At 44.1% G+C, this 19,464-nt stretch overlaps 1 protein-coding gene across 1 annotated transcript in view; it reads right to left on the bottom strand.

Moving 5' to 3' along the window:
• Positions 1–17,628, bottom strand: part of LOC137606735 (LHFPL tetraspan subfamily member 7 protein) — a 76,293-nt gene extending 58,665 nt beyond the window's left edge. Inside the window, exon 1 of the mRNA XM_068332127.1 lies at positions 17,260–17,628. Within this exon, the coding sequence (XP_068188228.1) occupies positions 17,260–17,628 (369 nt within the window). The remainder of the gene's footprint in view (positions 1–17,259) is intronic.
• Positions 17,629–19,464: the final 1,836 nt, after the last annotated feature.

The raw sequence follows: 19,464 nt of genomic DNA, 5'->3' as shown, positions 1-19,464 counted from the left end.
CAAGCAATGACTGAAAGAAAGGTTTAAAGCTCTACGATACGTCAGCCCTGATAGTGTGTGTCTTCTTGATGCTGCTTCATCCACATTTCTGTATCCCCAGCTTCCATAAAGCTGCCAGACATCCTGCTTTAGCAGTCTGGGAGTTGGACAAGTCGTGAAAGAGCATCGCGTTAGCGGTTAGCTCGCAGGTGGGGGTGACGGAGGATAAACGTTAAACGTGCACGAGGGAATCACAGCCTTGAAACGCGTGTCATGCATGAACCTGATGTGTCTGACATGAATGGGGGGGAGGATGAAAGCGGAGCAATCTCTGTTCCTCACTGAAGATTTAATTAACTTGTCCTGGCAGAAGCGTCAGCAGGGAAATATCTAAGAGCAGCAATGTGCCAAAGATGATTATATTCTTTTGACCTTTATTTATTATTTGTTATTTGTCTAGGTTTGTTCAATGTGTGTGTTCTTGTTCACGAACACCCTACACGCATCAACAGCCCATTTACATATATACACAACTGGATTACCAATTATTTCCCTTGGGAGCCACTGGGAGTGCCTTGCACAAGGGCACATTGGTCATAGTGGGGAAGCAAAGAGGTAATTTCTGATTGATTTGTCATCGATATTTTGCACCACATTTCTTCTCAGCTGTCTGTCAGTGCATCGCCAGCTGGGATGTCAATTAGCAGAGGTTGCAATCATCAAGCAGCGACATTTTGAAATTGTAATTTCTCCATCTGCTCTGGGACACAATCGATTGTTATTAGATTGCATTTAAAAAAAAACCCGCTCACAGTCGCTGCTTCAATTGATCCTAACAGGAGTCCAATAAGTGAAGAAACACGCTGATCATCAGCATTGGTACTCCTTCTGCTACAGCGACTTGTTTGTCTCTTTATGTTCCTGGAGGCGACAAAAGGATGAAGAGCACGCAGCATCGCGCTTCAGGATGCAGAGAGGTCATTAGCATCAGAGGTCTTCCTCTCCCGCTCCAGCTGGAATGATACGCCTGCATAAAGAACATGTTCTTTGTCTTTGCTGCCTGATCTCAAAGCACCTCATGGGGTAACCAGTGTGCAGCGTATCCCACCCACCCCGTAGCTGTCAATATAAAACATGAGATATGAAAGGTGCATCATGTCTCAAATAGTCAGGGAGTGGAGATGAGGATGTGTTCAGCTTCCCTCTCAGGGAACAATGAAAGACACATAATGAGCAGTCGGCTGAATTAAAGTTGATAATGATGACTAGCATAAAAAATAGATGACTGTTTGGGGGTAGAATGAAAAATGCATTTTTGTAAATGGCTTGATATTTCCATATTTAAGCTGTAAACGTTGCAGCTTTATGTGTATTCAGTCCATTTTTAGTCACTTCATAATCTGCGAGTCCTAATAGATTTATACACTTGACATTTTCTCTGTGCCATTTAAAAACACAGCCCAAGAGACTAACAAAGGCTATCAGCGCGAAGCACAGCTATTCCACAGAAAACAACCAACATTTCAATTAATGGTTCCCCAATTAATCAACTCCCATCACCGCGGATGTGTGAGTGGCGGCGCTAACGACGTAAACTCATAATCATTCCCGGTTTTTACTTACAGACAATAGGCTATAGACGCATTTCAGATGCCTCTTTCCTCAAATGTACTCGCCTTGCTCTGAGCACAAGTTAATTTAGTAGAAAATGAGCCGCTAACAGCAGCGGTCCTCTCAGTGATGCTTCCTAAATAGATTGTAATTATGTGTTAATAACTGGTTGGGCCTCTGCAACAGCTGGAGCCGCAAGGGGTTGAAGAAGTGGAAAATTGTGGTGGGAAGAAAATAAAAGTTTGGCAGAAGGCGTAAAAGAGGAAAACAGATTTTTGTTTAATCCGCATCTTAAGCTGCAAGTTGAATCTGGAAGCTTTCATTGAGAATGTTATTATCTCAGGACGCTGGTGAGGTGATGAGGTGCAAAAGACGCAATGATTGTAATCAATGAATGCAATACCTGGCTGACTTGACCCTTCAAGCACCATTTAATACCATATTACTGGCTATCAGCTGTGTTGTGTTGTGTTGTGTTGTGTTGGAACGCTGATAAAAACAAAGGGTTCATGCTCTGATACACATGTAAGGATACCTGGCGCCATCGCCGAGACACTTTATTGGTTTCTAGCAATAAAGGCTGCACATCCTGAGTTTACTGGAGACCAATGATCACAGCCACACAGAACAAAATCCATCCAGCTGCTTTCGGTAATAAAGGCAAAGTCTGAAGGGGACTCTTTGGATTTCCAATTACATTAAGAAAGTCAGGGATTACGCGGCACGCACCAGTGAAATTTCATTGTCTATTCAAATGGAAGTTAGGAGATGTCGGCGGCGAGGCACGTCTCATTAAACACACTTTGCCTTTCCGAGTCTGGTCTGAAAGGCTAAAATGTTTCAGAGCAGGTCAGGCTGAGGAAAATGGAAGATTTGTGTTCTGCAGAAGTGGCAGCAACACGAGACGGTTCACGCTTGGCCCTTGATAAAAATAACCCCCAGCGCTTTACAATGCCATGCCTCTTCGTTATGGAGGACAAGAGGTGAAGACGGAGCGCGGCGGATTCACTGATGAGCAGACGTGACGGGTTTTTCGAGTTTGGTTCTATGTGTGTGTGTGTGTGTGTGTGTGTGTGTGTGTGTGTGTGTGTGTGTGCAGCTAAAGGAGACTGCAATCTTCTTTATGAGCAGGCCTTCCACTGTGAATCAGCATTCAGCAGCTAAAGCGTCAACATGTTCTGCCACTAAAAGCTCTTTACCATCATAACTCCGGGTCACCAGAGGTTGTTCCTTCTCCTTCCACCTAACACACCACCCCATCCAACTTTTAAATAGCACCTTCCCTTCCCCTCTTCTTCCTCTCCTTGCTTGCTTGCCTTCATCATCGTTCAAAACAGCCCTAATAATCCTGCCAGAGCACTAACACAAGACGCACCTCTAAATTAATGTGCTGAATAATGCATCGGTGGTCCTCATTGATCTTTAACTGGAAGGAAAGTGGGAGAGGCAGTAATTGTGCATCGTGTGTGTGTGTGCGTGTGTGTGTGTGTGTGTGTGTGTGTGTGTGTGTGTGTGTGTGTGTGTGTGTGTGTGTGACGGTCCTCTGAATGGCTGACGAAGCTGCGTCTACAGAGTGAATACGAGATGGAGAGGAGATGAGGGCGAGAGAGGAGCGGAGATTAATCACCTGACAAGTGGATGGAGTGTCCATTTGTGCCTGGGGGACAGGCTGCAGATAGGATGTGACATTCAGGAGCACTTAGGAGGACGCTGGAGCACTCGCTGTTCCCACTCACACACCGGGACGCGCGTGGAGTCGCTCAGTGTTAGCAAACAAACACCAACAAGTTCAGAGAGGAAATATTATTACTCTACGTTGGACAGGTGTGAGAATGGCGGCATCGGCTCAGTCCGCTGGGAACCGGAGGGTGGTGGGTTCACAGCCCATGTGGTCCAAAGTTTTCAGAGTGTCAAGCTGCACTGGAGAGGTGTTAGTTCAGCTCCTGAGCACAGCCCATTGAGCAAGGCACCATCCCCTTTAGAAGTCGCGTATTTGGGCACACCATGAAGGAGCTGCCAACTGCTCTACCTTTCATCATCTGCATCTGTGTGTGTGTGTTTTCTCAAGCACCACTGAGGTCTTATATTATGGGATGCCCGTGTACCCCTGTTTCAGCCCTGTAGTCACGGACATTCTGTGTGGGTGTGGTCTAAAATAAACAGCTAAACCCGCCCATTTTTGGAAGTGGGTGTGGCTGGTGTGCTGGTATTTTAATCAACACACTAACCACCTGTAGTGTGTTCTTCCTAGCAGACGACCAAAGCCTTCTATGATGTCATAGACGACCACAAATCTGGACGGTTCTGTTTGCGGAGGAAACATATACCTACTTTGGACGTGTGCAGCTTCAAATCTGAAAGTCGTTTGTGCTCGATTTTTTCATCACGTAGCTGCATGGTGGATCCAAGCTCTGGAGTTTGGCCAAACAACAGCGTAGGCGTATTTGATGACATCCTTCAGACATGAGGCAAAAACTTCTGTTCTAATTGTGTTCCAGGGCAACGGCAAAAACACGGTCAAGCCTGTCGAGTGTCGCTCCACCCTCCATCTGGCTGTTAGAGGGGGGATTTGACCACAGCCTCATGTTGTAAACTTGATTTTCTTGGAGTCAGGAAGCGATGACATCACATTGGCTGAAATGAGCTTCCTCAGAGTTAGCAACTTCTGAGGGTGTTTAAAACCCTGCAGTGATCATTTTTTGAATAATTCTGCAGACAAGCCACTGAGCTGAACTTTGTTATTTTCAAATTTTTCAGAGCCTTGTTACGGCTTCACACAACTTTGACTTCTTTAAATGACTTGATGGTGACGTACGTAAAGTCAAGTCAGATGTCCTCTTTCATGACATTGTGTCGTAGAGAAGTTCCACCAAAGAAATTACTTCATCGTGTGACTTTAAGCCTTTGAGACAGTTTAAATAATACAGAACAACACAAGCCTCTATTCTGTTTGACATTTATAAAACTTACTTTATATTCAGTTTCAATTTCACTTTTTTTGGCGCAATCAGAGTCAAAAATACAGAAAGACTTAAGATTCCCTCACTGTTATCAGACATCCAGTGTCTTCATAGCTTTAATGACCTCATACAACAAACACCTCTGAAACCCATCAGTAAAACACACACTCACATTCACAAACACACCTTGATGCTGTACTGTGTGAGACATGTAAGCGACATGCTGTGCAGGGATGTTTGATTTGGATGGTAGTCCAGAGCAGGAAGCTGGTCCAGAGTCGCCACACGCTACAACACCACCGCAAACCTGTCATTTGTGCTCTCTCTCCTGCGTCTGGACTATATTTACCAACCAAACAGCTCATTCTTGTTTTTCCATCTTCAAAGCCTCGTTCTTCTAGTCCCAAAGCACGGACCGGATCACCAACTGGGACAATTGCCTCCGCGCCCCACAGAACCAGCAAACTCTGAAAGTCTTCACTTCACTTCATAGTAATTGACTGAAAATAATTTGATTTGATCGGATTTGAATATTTGCGTACACGCCCTTACGCAGACTGGTCACCTGGTCCAATCCCCAGTTGGTGTTGCATTACAAAAATTATCCCGAGGGCCAAAAATTTTCCGAGCAAAGGGAGATTTTCAAAATACTCTCCCCTATTTTTTACAAACTCAGTTTGACCAGACTACAAACAACAATAGTTTACGAGTGCGAGATACTACAGGAAACATAAAGTCACCTGCAGTAACAGCATCATCTTGTCTCTTAGAGATGGGGGCATCCTTCTTAGTAACGGCTCTCTCCAGCTCTGGAGAGGAAACTTAGTTAGAAATCTTTAGAGCTGTTATCTGAATAAAGCTCCCGGTCCTGTGAAGGGACGCTTTGAAACCATTTATTATTTTAGATTTTATCGCTCCCTTACATTCATTATTTCTAATTAAAGTTGAGTTGAATGAATCTGCTTCAAAGCAATTTTCGCAGCAAACAGAGGTCCGGGTCGTTTTATTCCGGTGGGAACACCGACTGGTTTTGGAGTTATTGTACAGCAGGAGTTGATGTGGGATATAAATGAATGATTAAATTCTGACGTTTGCACAGGCATCCGGTAGAAGCTGGTCTGGTCTGAAGACCACCTCTGGTCTGTGGGGCGACAAGTAAAGTCAGATTATCATTGACCAATGAGGTAAAAACTGAACTTTGGCCCATCACCATGATCTAGTAACATCCACAGACAACGGTCAGGGGAATCCATTGTAAATCATATTTAAATCACATTAAGTATGACTAATATACCAGTTATATAACTCCATTAAACATCACTACGCTCCATCTTGTTCTCTGTGTTCTGTTAGATGTTTAGAAAACTCTTTCTTTAGTCTATGAATAGAAGTTGTGTGAATATAAACTGCCTGAAGTACCTGCCAACAAACTTCAATAAGGCTGTGGTCTGAGAACCGCTGGAGAAACAAATAAATAAACGTCCGTTCTGGTTTCACATCGGCTGCAGTGCAGGAGAGGAAATAGCTGCCTGCTGGTATCATTCCGAAGGAGAGCCATCTTTATGAAAGCCTCAGGTGGAGCAGTGCAGACAGTGACTCATATGCTGGAGACTTTTATGGAGGGCTATAGGGCACGGAGAAAAGCTTCTATTTTAATCACATTGTTCGGAGAAAAATACCTCCTTTTCAGAAGTGTATGAAGCACAGCGGTCTGCTGATCCACGTAGAGGATCGGGAAAAGTCTACACCTTAAGATGCTGGTAAACTGCCTCGCTGAGGATGATGATGATGATGAGGGCTCAAACAATGGCTTCTCTTCCTGAATTAATCAACAACTGTTTGACGAGTGATCAAGTCTCCATCTGGTGGAGCTGAGCGCCACCTGCCCACACGAACGATCCCCCCGGAGTGGAGATCAGACGGCAGGCAGATCACATAGCTGCACATACAAGCCCCTGCATTCATCAGGAGTCCTCCTTCGGGGGGCCGCCGTGCGCCTTCACACTACAACATCAGATCAGAGCGATTGCATATAGAGGTGGGGGTGAGGATGGAGGCAAAGCAGCGAGAGACTAACTTGTTCCCCCTGCTCCTTCCATCTTTTTTCCCTCCCAATTAAACGCGAGTTCAGTCGCTTCAAATGATGGAGGGGGGAGTTGTGTAGTACAAGATCTAACCAGAAACTACTTAATAACTACTCTTTCCTCCCCTCTTCATCACTCCATCCTTCATAATAGATCACAAAAGGAGATCAGATCAGACAGGAGGATCAAATGGCTGGTTTGGAATGCATGGGATCCCTCGCAGCCTCCTTTAATGATGACATCCTCAGAGCTTCTTATTCAGCTCTTATAATGGGCTGCTGGTGGTGGGGGCTGATGGACAGTCAAAAGAGAGAACAACCCCAGGCAAAGTGTCCCCTTTCTCCTCTCTTTCAATAGATTCTGTAATTGAATTATAGCGCAACCGATACTTTTAGTGTCCGACCTCCCAAGTCTCCTCAAAGGACACCAGTCGTGGAATTTGTCCCCTTTTGTTTCTTCTGCCTGAGAGATGCTAACAAGAAATGGAAAACCACAGTGTTTAAATTTTAAATGAAAAGCTGAATGAATTAAGAAGAAGAAGAGAAATGAAAGGAAACAAAGGTGACAACTATTAATCATCCCGACAAACAGCGGAGCGTAATTTGTGTACAAAGAGGCCCGATCCAGAAATTATGGCTGAGGCAGAGAACCTGATGACAGGAGAGGGGGGAGGGGGGTGATAGAAAGCAAAGAAAAGAAAGCAGGGGGGGAACAATTTGCCTTTTCAAAGTGCCAAAGAAATACTGTACTCCTTCACACTGACATAATAGCGCCACAGCTCTCTCTCTCACACACACACACACACACACACACACACACACACACACACACACACACACACTCGCACTATGCCTTACAGTAATGTATTCAGTTCCTTCTCGTGTAATAATGTTAGAAAATGTTATTAAATGAGACAAGTAAAATTAAATAACATGAGCAACATTGTAGTAATATTGTATAAATATATTATTCTGTCACATGGGTTATTTTGATGAAAATGCTATGATGTACATGTGATTTTTTTTTTTTTCCTCAAAGGTGGAAGATTATTCCTTGAACCAAAGTTTTCTGGAAATCTACTAATCTGATAAATTTCCACCTGGACGACTAAAACTGAACTCGGACAAAAGGGCCGTCATCCGTCCCACATCCACATCCACAGCTAATATTTAGGTCAGCAGAAACACAACTCCTCATAAATTATGGAGATGCTGGGATTAATAAATGTCTGCACCACATGTAGCTGAGGAGAAGGAGATGAACGGAAAAGACTAAAAATTAATTAGTGTGGAAAACTGTGTGAATGATTTAATTAGTGATTTGTAGAAGAGAGCGTTTTCCAATGAGTGAGATACGTTCTACAATTCGGTTAGAGCCAGATGACTCGTCCCAGATAAGATAATAAATAGGAAATCTACCAGAATTGGGATGTAATACTTATCGCTCTTGCAGGCGGAAGTCCCCCCCCTCCCTCCCCCCAGTTTGAACCCCCCAAAACTCGGCTAAATTCAAACAGATATCGGACCAGAAGTGTTTCCACGAGACCTCCACCTGTAATAGAGGAGTTCTGTGTGTGGGCTTCAGTTCTTCAGCTCTCACACACTCAAACCCTGAAAAACTCATCCAGCCCAGCTTGCTCTTGCATTTATTCATGATCTGCACCACTGCTGGTCCCAAGAGCACATTTCATAATTCATAGACACTGTACTATAGCAACTGGAAACGCTGCTATATCTATCTGCCTCCACCACCCTGCTTCATTTCATCAGCGTATCAGAGCGGTCAGATTACCGCAAATTTTTCTGACCCACTAGAATGAACAGGAAGCCTCAAGGTGAGATTAAGAAATCCTCCGGATAACCGTATTATTTTTGACGGCCACACCTCTCCGGTTTTGTCACAGGGTGGAGCAGTTGGATGAAAAACTCTTCTTTTTTTCCCACACAAATCAAGATTAAAGCGAGGCTAACGGGCGCGTTGCCAGGTCTGGATCTGAGTTGCATCAGTACCCTCGCAGCACACAGCAGCGTGTGTTACATAGCAAAGAGCCGAGGGTCCCGGCCTACAGGCGTTCAAGAGGAGAATGATGTAACGGCGCAACAACATAACGCTGAAATCCTTCACCTTAGTCACTTCAACAGTAGGTCACTCATTGAGCTCGCTTCTGTGAATTTCTGCAGCTTGCTGTGGGCACGCGCTGATAAATTATGAAGTATGTGCAGCTTGCACTCATCCATTAATTGTGCTGTCTTTCATTTAAACGTGTGAATTACTGCAAAAGAAAGCAAGGACTCGAAAGAATCTTGATTCCATTCAGGTGATGTCACTCCTGTTTAAGGACATTAGTGGCATCAGAGAGGAGCGACTCGTCTTATTAAGTTGTTCCTGACTGACTGGAAATAAATACTAAATGCAGGATTGCTATTCCTTTAGCCCTGGAGGGGGTTAGATTAAAAGAATAAGCAGACTTAAAGTGGGAAGGATACATTTTGATCTGATTTTAGTCTGAAACACAACTAACTTGCATCCAAATGACTTCATTATGCGTCTACTTTTACTCACGTCATGCTGTGTGCTCCCATATTTATCTTGTCTTTTCATTCGGTTCTCTCTGTGGAGATGCACATTATCACAGCAGCATCAAATGCTTCACCGTAACACAGCAGGAAATGAAGCTTTTATTGAGGAATATTTTCCCCCCTGAAGACTGGTATTAGTGAGCAAAGAAAGCATTGTAGCAACTTAGCTAATGGCTCTGTATGATAATACACACACACACACACACACACACACACACACACACACACACACACACACACGGATATTCATTTATAAGCCAAGAAGAAAATATGTGGCACGCAAAGATCAGGGCCTGAAACTGATCTTCAGATTGTGTTGTATTATATTAAAACACACAAACATGCACACGTGAATAGGGTGACGAACAAAGTCTGTGCCTCAAAGAAAATCAGATTTGTTGCTACGATTCCTTTCCAACCCCAGAGCCAAACATTGGAGCACAAAGCTGACAGCTTGCGTACCAACCACTGACTAATTTTTTAATTGGATGTGTCAGAGCTTATAGGAATAACACATCTCAATGCAAATCTGTGATATTTCCCTTTATACAGCACAGAATATGTCTGCACACACACTCTCTGAAGTTGCATAACTGCTCGACCAGAATCCAACGCAGAAGTTACGTCTGGGGAGCTCGGATGCCGAGCCCGAATCCTGGGAGCTTTCCATTCTGATATTTTGGGATTTTGTGAGACGTGAAAAGTGGAGCAGGAAAAACTAAATCGAGATACGACGACGTATCCCAAATATAGTTGATTCCATCCTCCTCTTGTATCAGCTTTCGGAAGTCGTGCGTTTCGACTTCTGTGGCGACCGACGGGGACCGACCGAGCTGCTACACCGCCGCGCGTCGAATGAGCCATCATTTATGTTAAAAAATGGAGAAAAGCTCCCCGTTAAATCAATACATAAACTACCCGCAGGATCCACAATGAAGGCAGCAGAAGTGACAGGCAGTTTAACAAATGGAGGGCGGCCTCTCGCAGCCCGCTGACTCAGCACACCCCGGCGGAGAAGATAGTGCTTCATTATGCTGCCCCCATCTCTCCCCTTTTTTTCCATCAGTCAGACAACCCGCTGTGTCTACCTGGGAAGTGCTGATCAGAGGGTCTTAAATATCACCAAAGCAAATAATTCATAAAAGAGATTAACCCACACTACGGGGACACGTTTGGCACCGCCGGGAATCCGGCCAATATTTGAAGAAAGTCGTCTTTGTTGATGATATACACATTTTTCGACCATCTTGGCGCTCACTAAGCAGGCGTTTGGCGGCGCCCTCTGCTGCAACAGTTTCAAATATCGCTTACAAATGATCGCATACTCAGCTAGCATCCATCCATCAAGGCTGACGAGGCCATAAATCCTTCACCTTCCCGGTCAGACTGATTTCCTGTCTCTTTTTTTTTTTTTTTCACCTAGATAGGTATAAAATGCAGATGAACTGATTCTCTCGCTCCTCCTCTGTGCCACCTGTTCTATCCATCATCTGGACAGCTGTTCCTCTGCACTTTCAACGCCTCTCCCGTATCCAGAATCGACCTCTTGACCCGCCACGTGCGTCGACACGCTCCCCCCAAACTCCCGCATCGAGGCATTCATCACAAAATTTGCACGCAGAAGGGTCAGACGGAGGGAGGACACACCCTTCCTGGAGGCAGAGTAGGAGGAGACCAGAAAACAAAACAAAAAACATCCTATGTGACTTTTCTCTGATTTCTATTTTTAATCTGGTGGGAAAAAACCCCTGAAACATTTAGTTGTTAGCTGGATCACAGGGGCTCAGCCTTCCTGGAGCGAGCTAATGACCCCAAAACACTCAAAATATGTGTGTATGGTATGTATGATTAAAAAAAAACTATCAATATAAGTTACTTTAAAGCAGCTCTAATTGGAAACCTAAATGCCGGCGTCATTAGAAACTGGCATGAATGAGTTTAAAGAACATGCTGTTGATTTTGTGTGTGTGTCCCGCTTCCATTTGCATCTCATGTGTGACTGTAAGTGTGATATACTCCGGGACACTTAACTATGAATTGTGACAGTGCAATAACGTTGATGGAACCTTCGCCGCTTCAAACGGTGCCAATAACATCCGGCAGCAGCAAAGCTGTGTGGTCATTAAAGCCAATGGAATTGAATGAGCTACAAATCAGATATTCTTTACATTACTGGCAAGTATTTTCTAAAGCCTATTAAGTTGATTAGCCGCCTTCCAGAAAGCTGTTGCTTTGTATTCTTCTGATTATATTCAAGCATGAAAAATCAACTGGAGTTGGATCTCTCTGGAGACGTTAAGAAAACCGTCTGGGTGTTTGAGGACAAGAACACATAAGGTGCGGTGTTTAAATTTAATATTTTTTGACAGGCCATCTTTTCCCTGATTACTAAACTTTGTGGGCATGTGGGCATGGATCAGGAAAAAAAAAAAACATTACAATTTGTTTTTTTGTTTATCGAAAGATGGGAAAGAAAAACACTGGATTGTTCAGCCTTGGCTTCAATTTGCACTCAATTAAGAGCCAATCTGGTTTTTCATGGGTTAACAAAGCCTCTGATAATTAGCTGCATTGAATTGGACTCAGATCTCAGAGCATCCTTGAAAGCTGGATGTGGTCTGGAACACTGCCTCCGCTTGTATTTCCACATAATAATGTAATTTAGCAAAAATAAATGCAGTAATATCCACTGGAGTGGATTTCCATTTCTCAAAAAATGCTCAAGCTGATGCATGTTGATCCCCGTTGTGTCGACATGAACCCAATTCAGTAGCTGTAGAAAAATCATTTTTGTAAACTATTTCTTTACATCCTGATGTATGGAGCTCATAATGGAGCGAAAAGTAGCCACCATTCACACGGCTCCAAATCTGTCATTGTAGAAAAACGCTCCTCTGCATGCAAACGTCGTGTCATCCGTTCTGCAGACAGACAGACAGACAGACGGCGGCCTTGAAGTGAACATGCGCCGTATGATAATCAGTCCCCATTTCAGAGCAGACAGGCCAGAATGGGAGCAAATATCCATCTCTGCTTCCAGTTACAACGTCTCTTCCTGCTGCTTACCGGTAGAAAATCTGCAACAAGTCTGTTTCACAAGCTGGTAGAAGCTTTTGGGTTTGGACGGTCAAATATTGTGTAAAATACAACTCACTTATAGTGGCTGGTCTATGTCTAAGCACAAAATCGCTTCGGCTACGGGGGAAAAAAATGTATTTGTGCATATGTGAAATCAACCGACAGGAAAATTGCATTACTGTACACCAAATGTGTCTAAAAATGTAAAAAAAAAAAAAAAAAAAGGATATTGAAGAAAGCGATTATGAAAGAGCGGGAAATGGGTTGGAGCTCTTTGCGGCGGCGTTACAGGTGGAAGTACTTTTACGATATCAGCTGAAAAGAGAGCAAGTCCAGTTAATTATGGAGTGTGAAAGTGGTTGATGGCTGCTTTCTGCCGTGGATGGGGTGTGTGTGTGTGTGTGTGTAGGGGGGGGGGACTCCTTTAGGGAGTCAACAACAGAAAGAATTTTTACCTCAGTCGACGGCGTCCCTCAGCTCTTATCGGTTTGAGTTTGGACACAAACCAGCTGCCACCAAATTCAAATCACTACTCCCATGGTGGTTATCTTCTATTGGCCCTGAATGGATTTGGTGCAGAAAACCCAGTTATGGCACCCCCTAGCATCCAATCAAAAATTTGTTCTGGGAGGAGTATCGTGCAGGTGTAATTAAATATCCCAAAGTACATAAATAAATTATTGAATTATTGCATTTAAAAATTGGTGCATTAAAAACAGAATCCCATTTTTGACTTGTAGATATTAAAAAAAAGTTGAAAAATGCATACTGATGTTTGCATTCTTGTAGTAAAATATAACAAATCTTTTTATTTTTACATATTTTTGAACAGAAATGATTATATTTTGGCGTGGGAACTGTTCCCGATGTTTCGACGGCACCAGTGTTGGCAGAACGTTGAGGTCTTGGTGGTTGGAGAAACACGCTGGATCTACTTCTTCCTCTTCCAATTTTCTCTGCCTGTACCTCTAATTACTGCCTCAGCGCTGACATGGAAGCCACTGTGCAGCACATCAATGTCTCTTTTGATCACACTGATGGGTGAGAGATGTTTTTTTGTGTGTGTACATCTGCATCAGTCTGCCTCTTTTTATCTCACGGTGTAAAAATGTGTGTGTGTGTGTGTGTGTGTGTGTGTGTGTGTGTGTGTGTGTGTGTGTGTGTGTGTGTGTGTGTGTGTGTGTGTGTGTGTGTGTGTGTGTGTGTGTGTGTGTGTGTGTGTGTAAAAGTGTGTGTGTGTGTGGGGGGGGGGATGTGTCGTATCACTCTTGTCTAATCATACTGCATGTGAAAATAGTCGTACGTTACGCCGGAAACAGAATGAGGTCAGCATGAAAAAGCAGCCAGTCAAGTCCTCCTTTTGTGTTCCGTTGCAAACTGTGCAGCGGACTCCCCACGGGGGGAGGCAGGAATACAACATGTGCATTAGAGCCTATAACATCATTTATAACCGGCAGACACACTTCCACACAAACAGCTTTCACCACAGAGGTTCCCCATTAGCATTACAGAGAGACTGTAAGAGGCAGAGAGGGACGCTTCAGAAACTACAGTGAATCTGAGGAGCGACTCCAACCGGCATGAAAGATGGAAAATGACAGCTTTCTGCTCTGTGGAGATTTCACAGCCCTGTGCTAGCCTGTTGAGCTGCTGTATTTGTTGATAAGACATAACCAATGCATTGACACCCAAGGGAACACGAGTCGGTGTTGGACCTTTTGGACTTCGTGTCCACCTCAGAGACCCTTCATGCCTTTACGTTGTCCGGAGAGATAAATACCAGACCTTGTCAATCATTTTGTTATCAGGTGGGACACAAACTGCTGATTCTCTGTCTGGATTCTCCATCCATCCAGTGCACACCATGCCTGGTTGAACACGTCACATGTGGTTACAGTTAAATACCTAATAACAGAGTGCTCACTCGGCTGTCGTCACCCTGACGCGTTTGTGATGGCTTAACTCAACTCAGTGCTGCGTTATTAGTCAGAAACCAGAGAGATGCTTTTTAGTCTATTCCTTATCAATTCAGTTCATCTGCCAAACAAGATCTGTGCCACAGGTTCCCAAAGCCAAAATGAATGTCTGCAAATTTATCGTTTCATCTGATTCAAGTCTACCAGTTCCAAATTAAAAGTTATCTAAAGTTATCTAAATACTGCAGATGACTTTAAAGTTGATTTTTTTTTAAGGAGGAATGAAGGCGATGCATTAGATTATCCTGATAGAGACAGAACCGAGATATATATTTTATACATTTATTAAAGTGTGTCTGGAACTTGCAGTCTTGGCAGACTTTGATTCCACATTGCTAGTCGACTGACACTTCCATCTGCTTCGGTTCATTACCTGCTCTTCACTGCAGAGAGTGTAACACAAGCTGTGAATGTGTTGCAGCCACAGACCACGAATTTACTGGACAGGCTGTACATAAAGCAGTAAAGTGTAAAATAAAGATTTGCATCCTGACAAGTGACATCCTTTGAGATGATTTCATTTTTTGCACTGTTGGCGAAGAGCTTTTTATTTTCTTCGCAAGATGTTCGCATGGAAACAATATATTTTAAAATACGGCTGTCACATCCTTTTTTGAATGCTAATGAACGAGGGGGGGGGACACAAAAGCTGTGTAGCAGCCAGACAAAGGAATCACAAGTGGAATTTCTAAAATGAGCTATCCATCTACAAGTTCTAGCTCACTGAGTGGTGAAATGACATTTGGAGCATCAGGCAGGGTTTATGCATCACTAAGTGTTCTTTATAGGTATATCTGGCAATTAGGCCGTGGATACGTCTCCAGTCACACCAATGATTCATCTTTCTGGCATGTAGGAGAAACGACATGGGCATCGTTTTGTATCGCGTGTCAGAGGATTTCAATGGAAGCCAATCACATCCTTTTTTTATTTCCACAGCTCCAAATCTCTGCATTGTCAGACTGCCATTTTTTTTTTTTTTCCGCACAGACAGACAAACGACAAGGACAAACCGAGACGTTTTCCAATCAGTGTTCCTGGAGCTCGGCCACGACTCATCTCGTCTGTGAGACAACCTTGAAATTCAGTGGGCAAGTACTGATTGAGAACACGGACGCCACGGCGGAGACGGAGACATCAGCATCCCATGATTCTGAGCGTTTGCCTCCTGAATACAAAGACTAAGAATAGTCCAGCTTTAAGGTTCAGGGTGAAGAAGCTGTTAACAACTTAAGGTGGAATTGTTTGGCAGTGAGGGCCTACGTCCACTTTACCCAGCAGCATTTCACATGGGGCACCTCCATCACCAACCTGCTTGACCTGAACACAAAGCACCGGATGGATTCAGTCTGCACACACACACACACACACACACACACACACACACACACACACACACACATACACACAGGCATGGAAACATCACAGAACGCTGAACAGAGCAGAAGCAACACAAGCAATCATTTCCGTGGCGAACAACAATACCAAACGTTTCTGGCTGCAATTATGTGAACGCATCCTGTGCAGCACTGATTAGCTGGAAAACGTTTCATGATGATGCTGAGTCATTGCAAAGAGTCTGGCCACCTTGTAAATAGCTGTCACCTTTATAGCTGAGTCATTATTATAAGTGTGAAGTGTCTTTTTTTTCCCCTCAAACAAATTGTGTGTGTGTGTGTGTGTGTGTGTGTGTGTGTGTGTGTAGGGAGAGAGAGAGAGAGAGAGAGAGAGAGAGAGAGAGAGAGAGAGAGACCACTGTGCTCAATCTGCAGGTTGTCTTCTTCTACTACTTCAGTCATTGCGCACACGCCGCACAACTTTGCGTGTCCGTGTGCGGGCGGGTTGTTGACACATTGCAAATGGGAGGCATCAGCAAAATGCGCGCACATGAGCGAGGAGTGGAGGAGTAATAAAGTGGCTCTGATGAAAACTTAACGACCCTTTCACCTTTATTGATGGCTGTGGGAGCGGGACGGCGCGCTGGGGGGGGGGGGGGGGTGGTAATGACACGCGTAACCGTGAGCAGGAAAGCAGCTCCATCAGCGCCACACACTCCGGTTCAGGGACAGCGAGGAAGAACCTCTAATTGACTCACTGACAACTGGATAACGGCCAGTTTGCAAAACGACTGCTGATTGGAAGCAAATGATTGTAAAACACTGAGAGCCGCGCTGAAGGTTATTAAAGACGCGCAGCGGTGGATTCTGGGATTTAAAAGAGACGATGAGAATCAGTCCAATCATCTCTGTTTGCAAATACTTGTTACAATCAGACAAGCAGATGCCAATGCAGCTCCCTTTCAAAATTAAACTCTTTCTCTTCATGCGTAAAATCAGAACGCCAGAGGTGGATGGAATAATGGAGCTGTGGAGTAAAAACGCGTCTAGGCTGGAAATGAAGTCTGGAGTCTGGGAACATGGATGACATTGATTGACAGGAGATGGGATGATGATTGTGCTCCTTTGTCGGTGGGGGGGGGGGGGGCTTCCCACCGCCCCCAACCTTCATGAGTAACTGAGTAGTACCTGACTCAGGTCTGCTTATTAGACCAGAGCAGTGTGTGTGTGTGTGTGTGTGTGTGTGTGTGTGTGTGTGTGTGTGTGTGTGTGTGTGTGTGTGTGTGTGTGTGTGTGTGTGTGTGTGTGTGTGTGTGTGTGTGTGTGTGTGTGTGAACCCCGCCACCAGAATCTCAAAAGAACGCCAACAATCCCTGTGCGTAAAGTGTTCAGCAAAAGCACCTTTTAAATCTGAAGGTTTAAAGTCGAGAATTAAAGGACAAACGACTTGTTGGTGGCAAATAATCAGCTTGTTCCATTAAACCAGGACTAGATGTAATAATTTGAGCGTTATGTTCTCCATTCAGGACGGTGTATATATAAAAAGCGTGACATTAAAGCATTTACTTCCACGCCACCCATTCATTCCCGCCATGCCCTTCCCATGCTCGCCTCATCCGCCTGTGATGGTGAACACGGGCGTGTTCGGTAACTACCTGCCAGGAGCTGGAGGGGATCTCAGCGAATTTGCCCAGTCCCCCGAAGGTGTAGCATCGGTACATGTGATCCAGAGACTCCGAGCAGTGCCACAGCAAGCCGAAGCTCACGGAGTCCTTGTTGTTGTGATGGTGATGATGATGATGAGGATGGTTGTTGTTGTTCCTCAGTTGGTCCTTCACAATCCAAGCTGGAGAGATGAAGCTGAAACTGCAGACGGCGACCAGAGCGGAGGAGAGGAGCACCCAGAAGCAGCCCACACAGCTGAACATGGTGACAGCTTGGGGCAGAAAGCCCGGAGACAGACCAAGTTCGATCCCAAACCCGGCTTCTTCTTCTTTCTTCTCCCGGCCCAGGAGTGACTGCATTTGGAGCTCACGCCTTCAAGACTTCAAGTTCGGCCCCCGACCCGGACTACATCAGCAAATAAATCAGAGGACCCCTGCAGACGCAGCGCTGCCAGCGCGCGTCCAGAACATCTGGACCGGGTGGACGGAACCCCGGGAAAAACGTCCAGAACGCATCAGCAGGAAGGGGCGATGGTGGTAGGAATAAAGTCAAGTCATCCGCGCCTCCACTCAGCCTGGAAAAACGCCCGAATCTGATGAAAGATGTTTGTCACACCCAGAATTGGATGCGCAGTTGTCATGGCAAAGGAAGTGGAGGTGAAGGAGCGGCAGCGCAGACACGGAGCCACCGGCCGGTTCCGCTTCTCTGAACACACCTGATCCGTCTCAATAAAGACGCCTAGCGCGCTACAGTTTCAGAGTGTCTGGACAACATTAAGTTATAGTTGATTAAACGGACTACTTCCTGAAGGGATTTCCAAAATAAAATCTGGGTAGTGTCATTCTGCGTGGTCGGCCCAGCGTCATTCTCATGGGTTATAACATTAATAGACCATCTGGAAAGACTGAGGAAAATTAAAAAGTGATCCAGAATCCGAATCTCTCTCTTGGTTCCTGATTCATCACCAATAAATATAACAGGATTCCGTTTATATGTCATATGAACAATCAAACATGGGTGACTTTTGCACGTGTTCGCTCATTAAATCACAAATAAGTTTCTTCCATAAAGGAAACGGAGTGTGCCCTCTTGAGGATTCCATACCAAATGTCTGTGATTAGACAAGGATAATAATTTATTTTCAACGTTCAATATCATGTTGAAAGAGTAAATAGAATCATAATCCAGGCAGACTGACCCACAACACAACTCTAGTAGTTTCAACTGAGAGATTACTTGTTTATGAATTTTGGGAAAGCAGCAGTTGAAAGAAATGTTTAACCTGGTAGATGAAGAATAGAAAACATGTTTTAATTGAAGGCCTTTGTGTGACATTACTTTTATTTTAAAGGGGTAAAATCTAATTTCCGGTATTTCTTGCAGCTTGACGGAAGATACTCCAGGCCACAGGTACGATCCAGAATTCACCTTGGACTTTGTTCATGCACTTTGTTGGTACCCAGGTTTTTAATAAAATAAACAACTCTGCATTATTCATTAAAAATGTATTTAATCTTTTAAAAATGTTAAATCCCCGCAGTGCAGTCATAAAAAAAAAAAACCTTCGCTCTGACTATGAACAGTAGCGATTCCTTGTATGGATCGCTTCCCAAACATATCGCTGTTATTGGAACAGCGTCTCAGCCAATCAGAGAACGAAGAGTTGTTCTGAAGGTGGGCGTTGCCTCAGCACGTGCGCGCAGGAAGTCTTGTCGCAATTTAGCAGCATAATTGTGAGTTCAAAATTCACGTAAGTGAATTAAACCTAGTACGGTTTACATCGTTATTTCAAAGAATGTTAGGGTATATAAAACTTATTGCGCGCACGAGTTAATTTCGTTACTGTGAGGCGTTAAATAAATTATAGTTTAATATAATTTATTATGCTGGTTAAACTAGTTTAAAATTGAGTGGATCTCTTGACCAAATGCATGCCTGAAACAGTTGTTTGTCAACGTCGCCCCCTGCCGGTCAAACGTGATAATAACAGTTTCGATTAACTTGATTTTTTTACACTATCGAAAATAATCAGTGCAACCATGAAATATTTTCTGTACCAAATTAACGATACTCTGTTATAATCTGATGCGCTTCATCTAAACTATGTAAATAAATAAACAGGGCATACAAAAAACATTGCATAATATATGTATTTAAATCAAACACAATTTAAATATATTATAGATTAAGTACAC

This window comes from Antennarius striatus, chromosome 13, assembly GCF_040054535.1.
Source record: "Antennarius striatus isolate MH-2024 chromosome 13, ASM4005453v1, whole genome shotgun sequence".
Lineage (NCBI taxonomy): Eukaryota > Metazoa > Chordata > Actinopteri > Lophiiformes > Antennariidae > Antennarius > Antennarius striatus.
The sequence above is the reverse complement of the archived record's forward strand: the minus strand, read 5'-3'. Positions and strand labels throughout refer to the sequence as shown.